The 13,069-nt window shown below is 35.7% G+C and overlaps 3 protein-coding genes across 4 annotated transcripts; 1 reads left to right on the top strand and 2 right to left on the bottom strand.

The window, feature by feature from the left end:
* The first annotated feature begins 662 nt into the window (after positions 1-662).
* Positions 663-3,400, top strand: LOC130999547 (xyloglucan endotransglucosylase/hydrolase protein 2-like). The gene is given in 5 exon segments (XM_057925101.1): positions 663-1,036; positions 1,484-1,584; positions 2,018-2,211; positions 2,831-3,155; positions 3,157-3,400. Coding segments are annotated over 5 exon segments (921 nt in total). The 5' UTR covers positions 663-810; the 3' UTR covers positions 3,232-3,400.
* A 672-nt stretch (positions 3,401-4,072) lies between these two features.
* On the bottom strand, positions 4,073-8,858 carry LOC130999546 (uncharacterized). Its single transcript, XM_057925100.1, has 13 exons — positions 8,614-8,858; positions 7,815-8,511; positions 7,452-7,536; positions 7,141-7,230; positions 6,590-6,663; positions 6,182-6,266; positions 6,007-6,096; positions 5,612-5,742; positions 5,228-5,309; positions 5,102-5,149; positions 4,791-4,863; positions 4,579-4,682; positions 4,073-4,313 (listed from the first exon to the last, which is right to left on the bottom strand). Exons 1-13 carry the CDS (start codon positions 8,780-8,782, stop codon positions 4,203-4,205), a joined length of 1,839 nt encoding a protein of 612 aa, XP_057781083.1. The 5' UTR covers positions 8,783-8,858; the 3' UTR covers positions 4,073-4,202.
* A 554-nt stretch (positions 8,859-9,412) lies between these two features.
* On the bottom strand, positions 9,413-12,231 carry LOC130999545 (uncharacterized). 2 transcript variants are annotated; one of them, XR_009093535.1, is made up of 3 exons: positions 11,375-12,231; positions 9,640-10,130; positions 9,413-9,588 (listed from the first exon to the last, which is right to left on the bottom strand). XR_009093535.1 is itself a non-coding variant. In XM_057925099.1 (2 exons), exons 1-2 carry the CDS (start codon positions 11,652-11,654, stop codon positions 9,760-9,762), a joined length of 651 nt encoding a protein of 216 aa, XP_057781082.1. In that variant the 5' UTR covers positions 11,655-12,211; the 3' UTR covers positions 9,413-9,759. The 2 variants fall into 2 exon arrangements, 1 of the variants encoding a protein (XP_057781082.1); XM_057925099.1 differs by having other exon boundaries at positions 9,413-10,130; positions 11,375-12,211.
* Positions 12,232-13,069: the final 838 nt, after the last annotated feature.

Genomic DNA, 13,069 nt, shown 5'->3' with positions numbered 1-13,069 from the left:
AAGCTATACTACATATATATCAAGTTCCACACAACTCAATATTAGAATTATTTTTTTAAATACTGAAATTGAATTTTATATTGCAATAAAAAAACTAAATATAAATCAAGCTAATATAAATTAAATTAAATTAGTACAAGCTAATTAATATTACAATAAAAAAACTAAACTAGTACACATTAAATTTTTATACTTCAAACAAATCAAGCTAATATCAATTAAATTAAATATTTAGATAAATGAAAATACAACCCACACAGCCCAATAGAAGTTGAGTATACGATCTTTATCAATCTATAAATTATTAATCTCCAAGCTCATCATGACATCACATGTTTATCAATTAGAGTATATGTTTATAAATAATTAAACTTAAGGAGTTTATTAACTTTATATAGCTTAAATGTGGGCCTAATTATCCTTAATTTCAAAGGCAAAAACGATTCGAACCGTGACACATCAACGTCACTCGATGACAGTTCATTGCCTCATAATTAAATTAATTGATCAATAATTCCAAACCAAATTTTGCAAATTTAGCCCACTCCTAAATTACGACATTATTTTTTTTCCTAAAATAAGAAGGTTTTTTTTTTTTTTTTTGTGTGTATATATATATGCAATTAGTTATGGGTGATGAGAGCATGGACCAAATTTAATAGCGTGAAGATAAGTTTGAAGCTGATGATCACACAACACTTGCCCAGCTTGTTTTAAGCAATCACACTTAAGAAAAAAAGCTGTCGATATAGTGCCTCTCTCTCTCTCTCCATCTTTCTCTATCTCTATATATATAACACTCACACATGCATGAAATTTGAGATAGAATTAGGGTTTCTCTTTCTCATGCATTTGACAAAAATGGGTTATTGTAAGTTCACTTTTCTTGCACTTCTCTACGTGTTCGGATCGACGGTGGATGCCGCATTCCGCGATGTACCGTTCGATGATATTTACGACGTCGTTTGGGGTGGCGACCATGTTATGTTCCTCAATGAACGCAGAGATGCTCAGCTTTGGATGGATCCCAATTCCGGTTCGAATATTGATATATATATTTTTTATTTGAATACGTTATTTTATACTCCTTCCGTCCCACTTATAATGACATACTTTTTTTTTTTAATTTATCCAATTTATAATGACAACTTTCTAAAAATAATACATGGTCTTTATCCACTTTACATTCTTATATAACATCGTATTCTTAATTTCGGTGTCCATTTTTATTGTGCCATTATAAATGGGGCAGAGTGAGTATATTTAATATTGTATGTTATTAGATAATGTGACCATAATGCTTACAAGTAGTACATAACAAATCATATGAATTAATGTTTTAATCTTGTATGTTGTTGTATATTTTCTTGATTAAATTGAGTGTGTGTGTGTATATATATATATATATAGATGATCATTTCACACTGATAAATTAAATGACATGTGAGATTAAATCTAATGTACAATATATTTGTGTATGCAGGTGCTGGATTTGGATCAAAGCTAAATTATGGATCAGGATTCTTTCACATGAGAATCAAGCTTCCCAATAAGGACTCTGCAGGAGTCGTTACAGCATTTTATGTACACTGATCCACTCATTTTTTCTTATTTTTCTTTATATAGTATTATTTTGACGTGGAAAAATTCATTACTGTTTTAAAATTTGATTATATCTGTATATATTAATGGATTAATTATCGCGAGGGCTACAATTTTTTTTCCCGCCAAATCGTGAGAATATTGCACACTACATTGATAAGAAATTAACTGCATTGAAAAGCTGGAATTTTCGCCCTTGATGAAATTCGAACTCAAGTGATGTATTCATCCACGCATCAACAAAAAAATATCTGTGCTCGAAGGACTGAAAATAGTGCTCGCGCTCATAATTAAAATAAGGATTTTCATTTGAACCTCCTCCCATATAACGTGGTTTAATTTCGTTTCATATTCAGATAGCTCATTGGGCCATAAATTTAACTTTTTTATTTATTTTTGGCTACATAATTTGCAGCTAACTTCAAACTCAAGCAAGCATGATGAGATAGATTTTGAATTCTTGGGCAATAGAGAAGGTAAACCAATCACATTGCAAACAAATGTGTTTGCAGAAGGGATGGGAGATAGAGAACAAAGGACCTTGCTATGGTTTGATCCCACTGCTGATTTCCACACTTACAAACTCCTATGGAACCTTCACCAGATAGTGTAAGAACTAAGAACACTCTCTCTCATCAAATAATTATTCTTGCATAATTATACTTTATGATTTCACCTTTGGCTCGTGTTTTGAAAATAATCGGAACTTTCTACTTTCGTATTTTTTTAAAAGGTCATACCATTTTTCAAACTCGACCCAAAATTCAGGTCACGGATAATAATTACCCCTTAATATATTCCGTTCAAGTCATAATCTACACTTCATAATTGGCATTTCAAAATACATATTAGTAGTATATATATCTCTTCTACTCTATGTATAATAGCATTAAATTAATCGATTTATTTAAATTATTTTAAATTCTACGTGGACAATGTTCTGACTAGGGTATTCAGAAACAAGCTTAATTAACATATCATACATTATGGTTTGACCTTTGGCTCGTGTTTTGAAAACAATCGGTATTTTCTACTTTCGTGTTTCATACCATTTTGCAAACTCGACCCAAAAATCAGGTCACGAATTACAATTAACCCTTAATATTTTGTTCAAGTCATAGACTATGGTTCATAATTGGCATTTCAAAATGCATACTAGTAGTATATATATTCCACCTGCTCTGTATACAGGAGCATTAAATTGATCGGTTTATTTAAATTATTTTAGATTCTACGTGGACAATATTCCGATCAGGGTGTTCAGAAACAAGCAGGACATCGGGGTTCCGTATCCGAACCAGCCAATGCGCATTCAGGTGAGCTTGTGGAATGGAGAAGACTGGGCAACAGATGGAGGGAAGACCAAGATCGACTGGTCTCATGCACCATTTGTTGCCCATTTTCAAGGTTTTGGTTTTGGTGCATGCCCAGTGCCTAAAAACACCATAGATGTTGAAGGTTGTTATGATTCCAAGTATTGGTGGAATGGTAGCAAATATTGGAAGTTGAGTGGCAAGGAGCAAAGGCTATTTGAGGAAGTGAGGGACAAGTATATATATGAATTATGACTATTGTGATGACACAAATAGGCATGCTACTACTCCACCTGAGTGTGAATTCAATAAATGAAATTATTATTATTATTATTATTAGTTCTTGAGAAGTTATTGCGTTTTGTTCTTGTATTTTCTACTATGGGATTATTGTAATTAATTTAGTTCGGAGTGGGTTAATGTGAAATGATTGATTTAGATGCTCATGAAATCTACACGTGTCGGTATTTTATTTGTTTTTATCATTTACCGCCGTATTTATTTGGTGTTAGTTCTGTATTTTTTTTTGGGGGGGGGGGGGGGGGGGGAGTCGATAAAATAATAAATCGATTTACAGAATTTGGTAAAAAAATATGGTAGAGTATAATCTTTCTGTTATAAATTGCAAAATGGGCCGTTGGCTGAGGTGTGAGCCAACCACTAACATGCGTTTGAATGCTGTTAGAAATTGGCTAAATCAAAATATATTCGAATTGCATATTGGATCAAATTTATTTTACAAATACTCCTTTTTCTCATCATTTCTTTGAGTTTTGGAAATCAACATGTTTATGTTAAATTGTGCAATGGACCACTTTGGTGCGTATACATTGTAATTAACCATACAAGGAATTCAAATTCGTAGGAAGCGTTTGATTTGATGGATGAGACAGATAGAATTGAATGAATAATTAAATAATTCACCCAACTTTGGATGATAAATAAGGGCTCATTTTAATGATTAAATACGGGCCGAGTTATCAATCACGGACCCAATCATGCAAACCTAGCACTTGATTAATGTGTATTATTTTATCAATCACGCCTTATCACTCAAACCAATCGCCTCTTTAGTGAATTCTATTGCTTTTATCTGACGAATTTTGACCACCTCATTTTTTACACACGAATTATTTTGCTGCTAGCACACCCCTACCTATACTAGGCATACAAAATATGTCTATCTTAACTTACAAAAAGCATACAATGTTGTTAGGCATTTCAAGAATACACCCCAAGCTATGATCTGGGCAAGGAATCTAGCATCTTCTGTGTGAAATTTGTACCTTAATCTTTTTTAGCTTTCCATGCTTTGTACTTTCTGCTTTCTTGCTTGTACCTTTTCCATTCTCGAAGGGCAGCCAGAAGCACGTGCAGTGAAACCGGCAGAAAGAAGGGCTGTTTGGAACAAGACAACAGATAATTAGGTTGCTACATCAACTGCATATATTTAAATGATCTACGACGAAGTCAAGCCTAGACGATATGTTAATTTGGGGATCTAGGCATTAGCAAGAACTCCCTCGAAAAAGTGGAGAACCATCTTATGGAAGAAATGGATTCGCTAGTACAGATTAAGGAAGTCGGTGTTAAAGAAGGAACTGAGGTATGAGTAGAGAGAAGTTGTGTGGGAACCAAAATATAAGGCTGTTAAAGAACGAACCGAGTAGACAGCAAAGCAGTGCTCAAATGAGTAGTAGCTCACAGACATCATGGATGGGTGATAAAAAGCATCCTCCGCAAAGGACCTAGCTCGTCTTGAGGATACTGACACAAAAAGATATATAAGCAATTGGTTAGAAGTAGAACATTTCTGCATTTCAACAGAGAAATTATGCTTCCTTGGAACTGCAATTTATGGATTATACAACATACCGGCAGAAGAGTCATAAATTCCATCAGACACGTTGCTCAAAGCCAATTTCGCAGCTTCAAGAGAGTACCTCACCTGCTCAATAACGTTCAGAAGATAAATGGAGTAAACTTCATTGCCAGACACAAGTAACGACCAAAACTGCATTGGTAGGAATCTAGACCAATAGATATTCCAAGAACAATGATGGAATTAGGTGTCATATATTTTACTAAACTAAAATCAACCAGCATACAAATAAACCATACATTAATATATTCAAATGGGATTCAGATTAATGTAATTCTTATTAGGAATGCCATGGAATATTCACCTGTTCTCCAATTTCCTCCTTAATAATCATTCTTGGAAGTGATTGGACCTGCAAAAGTATCTTGGTTGTAGTACAGACAAGGACATACACTGAAACTATAAGCAAAGAAAGAAAGAAATGACATACCAGTCGAGAAAGTGATCCAAGAGTTGTGGTGCATTGAATAAGGTTAAAACATGTGTGCTGCCGCGATAATACATCCAATTCCCTTGTAAGCAGAAAGTACACATGCTATCAGTTTTCAAGCAGACAATTATTCGTTACAATACATAAATTAATTAAGCGGGAATATGTGACTGCGTGAGAAGAGACAGTTTCCAAACACCTCCAACATGTTTTAGGAAAAGCATAATGAAAAAAAATGTTCATTCTAAGTGGCATTTAAATTTGTCACTAATCCTTCTATTCCCATTTAGCATTTTATGACTAGAACTACAGAAACCACATCTAATTACAAGTTTTATGTCATTATTGCCATGTTATGAGTGACCAGCTTATAAAGTTGCTTACCATTCCGTGAAGCCACTTTCACTGGTCAAAAGTCGTATTGTGCCTGATGCATCACGAAAGGTGCCTTTGGACTTCAGACCAAAGAGTTGCCGCAGCTGGCCTATGAAGACTTCAAAGATTTTCCTCAAGTCCTGTTGTCACAATTGAGGATATTATACTCGTGGTAAAGTTCCTTCTACTTAATCTAATATCTATCTCGTAGCTTAGCTAAAAACTTAGTGTAAATAACGTAGGCAAACTAGTTGGCTTACATAACTTTTACTCGCTCCGGGAAAAATATGAACAGAAAAAGATGGAAAAAGGAAAAAAACATAATACTTTGAAACATTAACACAATGACATGAGAATTCAAAACAAGATCACTCATTTTAGTGAGTTATTATCCTATCACTGACCTCAGAAGAAATCTTATGCCTGACAAGAGTCTCCATTTTCGAACCATTCAAACAAGCCGCAGGGTTCCAAACAACAACACTTCCCCACATCTGAAAAATTGGCATATAAGGAAAAATTAAATTTGATGGGTAAAACACAGTAAAGAAACAATGATTTAAAACAAACTTGACTCACCGGGGATATAAAGCCATTTGATTTGGAAATTTTCCCATTAGGGAGCTGCAAAAGAAGAGGACACTCTGTTGCAGATGGCACATACCTGGGAGACCAAATAGAACCACAAGAAAAGGCAACTACATTCAATAGTTTCTAAAAGGATCACGGACTAATTCAGGATATTGGATATCAATCAGATTAGCTGTAGGCAGATGCAAACAATCTTATGATTTCAAGGTTTCCCTTAAGTTACTATTCTCATATTTGATATCATTACCCGTTCAAACTCGAGAGGTTTAGGTGTTACATTACATTTGACTAAAATACTTCAAGATTATAAACTAAACACAAATTGGCAGCAGTAATATCACATAATTTTACAAATACTAGTAACAATGAAAAGCAATAATGAGTTAAAGATTATACACCACAAGATGGAGGATCTTCGAACGCCCTCCTGCTGCTACTGATGTATCCAAATGCCACTCATTTGAGTTTACCTACAATATCTGGACAGATAAGCATTTTGATGACAAGTTCAAAAATAATAACTTACTGGCCATTTCATGACAGAATAAGCGTGATCATGATCTGGACCAATAATTTCAGCAATTATAAACAGTTATGATAGAAATCACACAGAGAGTTAGTCATGCACCATGATTTGACAGGCTTACTAGAGAAATGCTGTAGTACTAAAAGATACAGTTCTTCAGCAAAAGAAAAAATAAAGGCAAGTGTTATACTGTCCTATGGTGCTTCCCTCAACCCTCTACATGCATTAATTGCAAAAAATTAAGAAAGTTAATAAGTTCATAACAGAGAACTGATGCTGCGAGCATGCATCAGCTCATTTTCTAATTAGTTGTAGATAGAAGGAAATATATCGTATGCATCCACATATATAAACTGCACAATAATTTGGACTTTTTTTCTTACACTAGGATACCCAAAGAGAAAGTGTTGAGAGAACATACAAAGAAAGGAAGATCTTTAGTAGTGAAAATATAGCTCCCCAGCTTTTCATCCCAGTAAGAAAACGAAGACTTTGGAGTGTGGTACAAGACCTGTTCATTCACCAAACATGGCACAATCTGTTAATTGAACTGGAATGAAGATTTCAGTAGATACAAAGCCTAAACAAGGAGTTCAACAAATATAATTCTAAACTTTATAATTTACCACAAGCATTCTCTTAAACACTAATAGACACGAACAACACTGGGGGTGCTATGTTGTTGGGGGTGGGGGGACGAAAATAAAATATGAAGGAAAGCTTGAGCATGACCTGACTCTCCACGCTTATATCTGCTAGAGGCTTCAAAGACTCGAGTATTGGAGCCAAGAGATTATCATCTATCTCTTGGAATTCCCTGTAGAAACAAGTGATTGAAGTGGACACTTTTCAGTTTACAGTAGTGAAGTGGATTCAAACATAAGCTACAACTGACACTCTACCATGGCATTCAATGAAGAATCAACAAAACCTAGCAGTATAACCAGACACCGTGAATAAAACATCAGCCAAAAATACCATGCAACTAAGGAATATTAACAGTGTTATAAAAACAAGATACTGCAAGAACTTGATAACAATATTTACATCATGAGCAAATTTTCTGAGAAAAACACATCAAAATAAATTTTATACCAGTCATAGGTCCAATCGTGTGGATCAGCATTCAGCAAATTAAATGAAAGCACGATCTTCCCATCTGCCCCCACAGGCATAAACTCCCCACTAATTGACCCTTCCTCTTTTCCACCATTCACAAACGCTTTCACAAAAACCTCGGCCACCTTCTTCACTGCCTCCTCCTCTGAAACCCTACCCACAATCCACCCATGCCTATACTTCCCAACAACTGCACTCACATCCTTCTGTCCTTCCCTCCTCACCACTATCACTGTATACACCTTTCCACCATTGCTACGACTACTAGTTTCATCCACCAATGAATGCAAATACTCATCGAACAACTCATCTTTATTTTCCCTTGAATGCTCATACTTGTTCAGCTCACTCAGCGCTCCACACTTCCAGCTGAAATCATTGTCACTACGAAAACAATCCGCACCATTTTCTACGACTACAGAAACAGATGAATTATAGCTACAAGCACCACAAGATGTCGAATCCTTGGCTGCGATTTTCCGCATTTGATGTTCAATCTTAACCGATAATTCATTAGCATTAAATGAAGATCCTCCCGTACCAACAAATACTGCTCGGAATTTGCAAGGAAATTGCAGCGGATTCGACTCAACCGCGGCGGACAAATCATCAATTTCTCGGAACGGCAGCGGCGATCTGTAGATTTCTACTGATTTTAACAAAAATGGAAGACCTACAGTTGCAGAAAATAGCAGAAAACTATAAACAACTACAAATACACTACAATATTAAACGATGAAACAGAGTGATAGTGAGAATTTGCGATGATTCGTACCTAACAGGAAAGAGAAGAGAACAGTGAGGGTGAGAGCGAGGCGTTTCAGTCCTGGCTTGGTTTTGCGGGGACAATCTGGTTCTGGATTTTCGAGCTTGGGGGCGGAGGACGGCGGAGCTTCGGCGATTTCAGCCGTCGGCGGCGGAGTTGGAGCGCTGGTGGCGGCCATTTTCGTTCTACTCGAGCTATTCGCAGCTGAGAAAAGCGCTCATTTTCTTCGGTTATTTAGATTGAAGCTTTAGAATTTCAAATCAGTAGTGATTAAATATTTATATTTTATATTATAATTAAAATAAAGTATATTAATTATATTTCATTGATCAAAAATTGTAATCTTAATTTTAAATTAATGAAAAATAAATTGTTTCATTTTTGTTATGGTGAAAAGCTTAATCTTAATACTTCTACCAAGAGCATTTATATTAATTTCTACAAATTGATTAAATGATTAATTTTGAATGCATTTTTAATAATTCGAATTAAAAAGTGATCGTGCCTAATAATAAAACCGTTTCACTCTCCCTTTCATTTTACTAACATGCTTTCCATTATATTTATACATGTATTTATCCTTATTAGAGTTGTCAAAAGTGATCTGACTCGATGATTTGGTCTAATTTTAATCGGCCTAAATCGATCGAGCCACAAAATCTTCGATCTGGTTTGAATTTTTTGTGAAAGATATTGTTTTTTGGGCCGGGCTAATTGGTAGATTTGTGGCCCAAAAAGTTTTCCAAACGGGCCGCTCGATTTCGTCCCTCAGCCCGGCCCATTTGACAGCTCTAGTCATACACAAATATTGCCATCAAATTTTCAACTCAATTGCCTTGTCAAATTCAATACACAAAAACAAGACAACTCTCAAGATAAGAATTGTTGAGATGCAACACTATCACAATGTAAGCTCTACACTCTTTTCCTTTATCTCGCAGTCGCTATTCGAGGTGCGCACAAGATCGGCTCGGGCCCGACTCTCTACGACGAACGACCCCCGACAAACGAATCGGCTCGGGCCCGACTCTCTACGACGAACGACCCCCGACAAACGACCCCGTATACTAAACCTAGCAAGCCCCAACCAAATCCCACTACTTCCCCTACCCAAAACAACAAGAAAAACCCAATTAGCACCCAAACTACTCACTTTCAACTATGGTATCCAAGAGCCTGGTTCTGGAGGATCTGGTTATCCTCGAGCAGACGGTCGTATTCGAGCAGAAGATCCGCGGCTTGTTTCTGCAGAGCAACCACGTGAGCTTCGGCCGTATCGAGCCGCTCATCCTTCTCTGCTGTCTCCATCTTCACCTTCTTCAAATCATCAATCAAACTGGATATCTCTTGCCGCAGCTGCTTGGCTTCTTCAGCAGCTCTCTCCTCCTTCTCCTTCAGCTGCAGCTTCTCTCTCTCGAGTCTCTCAACTTCTCGCGTTGAAACTCCGGTGCTGCTTCTTAACTTGGTCAGCTTTCGCATGTAATGGTGCATACGGTCGACCAGAAACCCGAGGAAGAGAGAGAACCCTGTGATCAAGGAGGAAATCATAGATAGTTTAGATGTATATACGGCGCATTACAGCACAACGAAGGCGTAGTGTAGCACGCTCGTGTTCAGTCTCCGAATTGATCAAAGAAATAGTAAAACAATACAAGAGACAATAAGTGTGCAGTGAAAGAAAATCAGACATCAGCAACATTTTCAAGCAAAGAGTCCTCTTTTCTCTTCGCGTAAACAGAGATATGAAACGGAGACAAACTAAAAGAACGATGGATTTGCAGAGTATCCAAGCCGTTCAGCAACTATAACGCGAAGTTTAGTATCAAAATCAGTCTATATAAGATATTACAGATTTGTTGATATAAAACAAAGGGAGCCTATTGGAAACGTGGAGAAATATACCGGCTAACTCACGACACTTGTAACCCTCCGAGTTTCTACTATCAACGACTTCAATCCTCACCCGTCAAATGCAAAACTCTTCTAGCACTCATAGCTCCAGAAGATGTCAAATATCATGAATTGTTTCAAAATCAGAAGCCTATAGCAGACATTCACTAGAAGTTTAGTTTGCTCGAGGCCAAGAACGCTAGGAATGCTAATAGGAGGAAGTATGCATCACATCATAACACCAGCATTCGTATAAAGCAAACGTAATGCTGATCAGAAATCTACGCACATAAAATTCAAGATTCAAGAATCGGAACCATGAACTCATTTTAGCCATTCGGAGATAGCAAACACAACGCTGATCAGCAATCTACGCACATACAATCAAGACTCAAGAACCACTAAAAGCAACTATAAACTCATTTTAGCCATTCGGAGAAAGCAAACATAACACTGATCGGCGATCTATGAACATACAAATCAAGAATCACCAAAAGTAACCATAAGCGAACATAACACTGGTTGGCAAATCTATGGAGTATGGACATAAAATCAAGATTCAAGAATCACTAAAAGAAACCATAAACTCATTTTAGCCATTCTAAGATAGCAATTAGCAACCAGAACGCTGATCAGCAATCCACGAACACGCAATCAATAATCAAGAATCACCAAAAGGAACCATAAGCAAACATATCACTGATCAGCAACCTATGTGTACATACAATACAATCAAGATTCAAGAATCACTACAAGAAACCATAAACTCATTCTAATCATTCTGAGAAAGCAAACATAACAACTCATCAGCATTCGAGATTCAAGAATCACAAAAGGGAAGCCATAAAATCATCTTAGCCAAATCGACAATGACCCGTACCCATAAGAGTAGCCTCCAACAGGTTAGTCCTCCAAATCACCTGATCCATAGGCGTCATCGCCCCGTGCTTAGAACCCTTGTTCTGAATCTTGACAATGCTAAACAAGTCTGATAACAGAATCACAAAAATAGTGCCAGCAATGGTTGAAACTGTGCCCCTTCTCATTTTCACTTGATCCAAACCCTTCATCACCAATTCCCTTAATGGCCCAATCTTCACCATTAAAAGGAATGCCACAAAACCCTCACCACACACAACTAAAAAGAACAGAGGAATCATCCTTATTCCTTCCCACACACAACACACAGAATCACACTAAATTACACTAATTCTGAAGCATATGTCCAAGCAATAGAGCTAAGCCTAACTTCAAAAATATTCAAGAAATAAGCAGATAAGCAGAAATGCAAACAATCATACATTTCTGTGCAAGGCCTTTTTCTTCTTGACATGCATTCAAGATTAGTTTAAAATAAAAATCAAATCTTTTAACAACTTTTTCAGTAGCTACGATAGTAAAGGAAGAATCTTGAACTTCTCTTTATTCTCCAGCTAGTTTAAAGCACTGGGTTTTGAAGAAAGCAATAACCCACCACGCCTCTCTCAGCACAGAATGGAAATAGATGCTAAAACAAACTAAACACTACAATTAATCAAATCCCATTTGTTGCTTTCTCATTACTTTTGGGGCTTTGCTTACTAAAGGATGAAACTCCGAATTAATTCTACTTTTTCTTGGATAAAAAAGACTAGCAAAAAGGAAAAGCGGAAAGAGGGGAAAGTTGGGAAGCGTAGAGAGAGAGAGAGGTTAATAAAACATTTTCAAAAACTTAACTTGCGTTGAGAAATTTGATTTTGATTAATGTTCGATTTTTATGAAGATTTAATCATGACTACATTACGCAATTACTAGTGTATTACCCGTCGAAATTCGACGGGTATTAATTTATATATTTTATTTTATTCTTATGATAATTATATAAAATAATTTTTTATGTAAATTATTTATATAATTAATTAAATTAAATTAAATTAGTAATACATTTAAAATTATATTAATCTCAACAACTTTTAGCAATTAAATTATTAATTTTGTTGAGATCATAAAAATACCCATTAGTTTTCATATGAAATTTTCTAAAAAGTTAACGCGTAAGAAAAAAAAGTAGAAATATATAAATTTGACATAGGTAATTTTGTTCAATTTTTTTTTATTTTGCCTTTTGACCATAATTTTATATGGAGTTTGAAAAATCATAATTGAATTGTGAGTATCATATAATTCCAAACTTCTAAAAGCATAACTAATTATGAAAATAATCTCGCCTGATATTTAAAAGACCAAAACTGATTTATCGAACATCGTATCATTTGGAGTTTTAAGACCAACCAAGTTGTGGGCATCACCTCGTCGCAAACTTGACAGATCATCTCTAACTTCTGAGCATCATCTTGTTTGAAACTTAAAAGAGAATCATCTCGTCTAAAACTTGAAAGAGCATCATCTCGTCTGGAGTTTTGAGCATCATCTCATCTAGAGTTTGAGAGAGCATCATCAAATATGAAATTATATTCAACCATGACTCCAATTGTCAACTATCTAACAAACATAACTTTAATAATTTAGATATTTTATTTATATATGTAATTTTATTAGTTCAAACTCTAGAGAGAAATGAAAGAGAAGAGTTCTT

This window comes from Salvia miltiorrhiza, chromosome 8 (assembly GCF_028751815.1).
Source record: "Salvia miltiorrhiza cultivar Shanhuang (shh) chromosome 8, IMPLAD_Smil_shh, whole genome shotgun sequence".
Lineage (NCBI taxonomy): Eukaryota > Viridiplantae > Streptophyta > Magnoliopsida > Lamiales > Lamiaceae > Salvia > Salvia miltiorrhiza.
The sequence above is the reverse complement of the archived record's forward strand: the minus strand, read 5'-3'. Positions and strand labels throughout refer to the sequence as shown.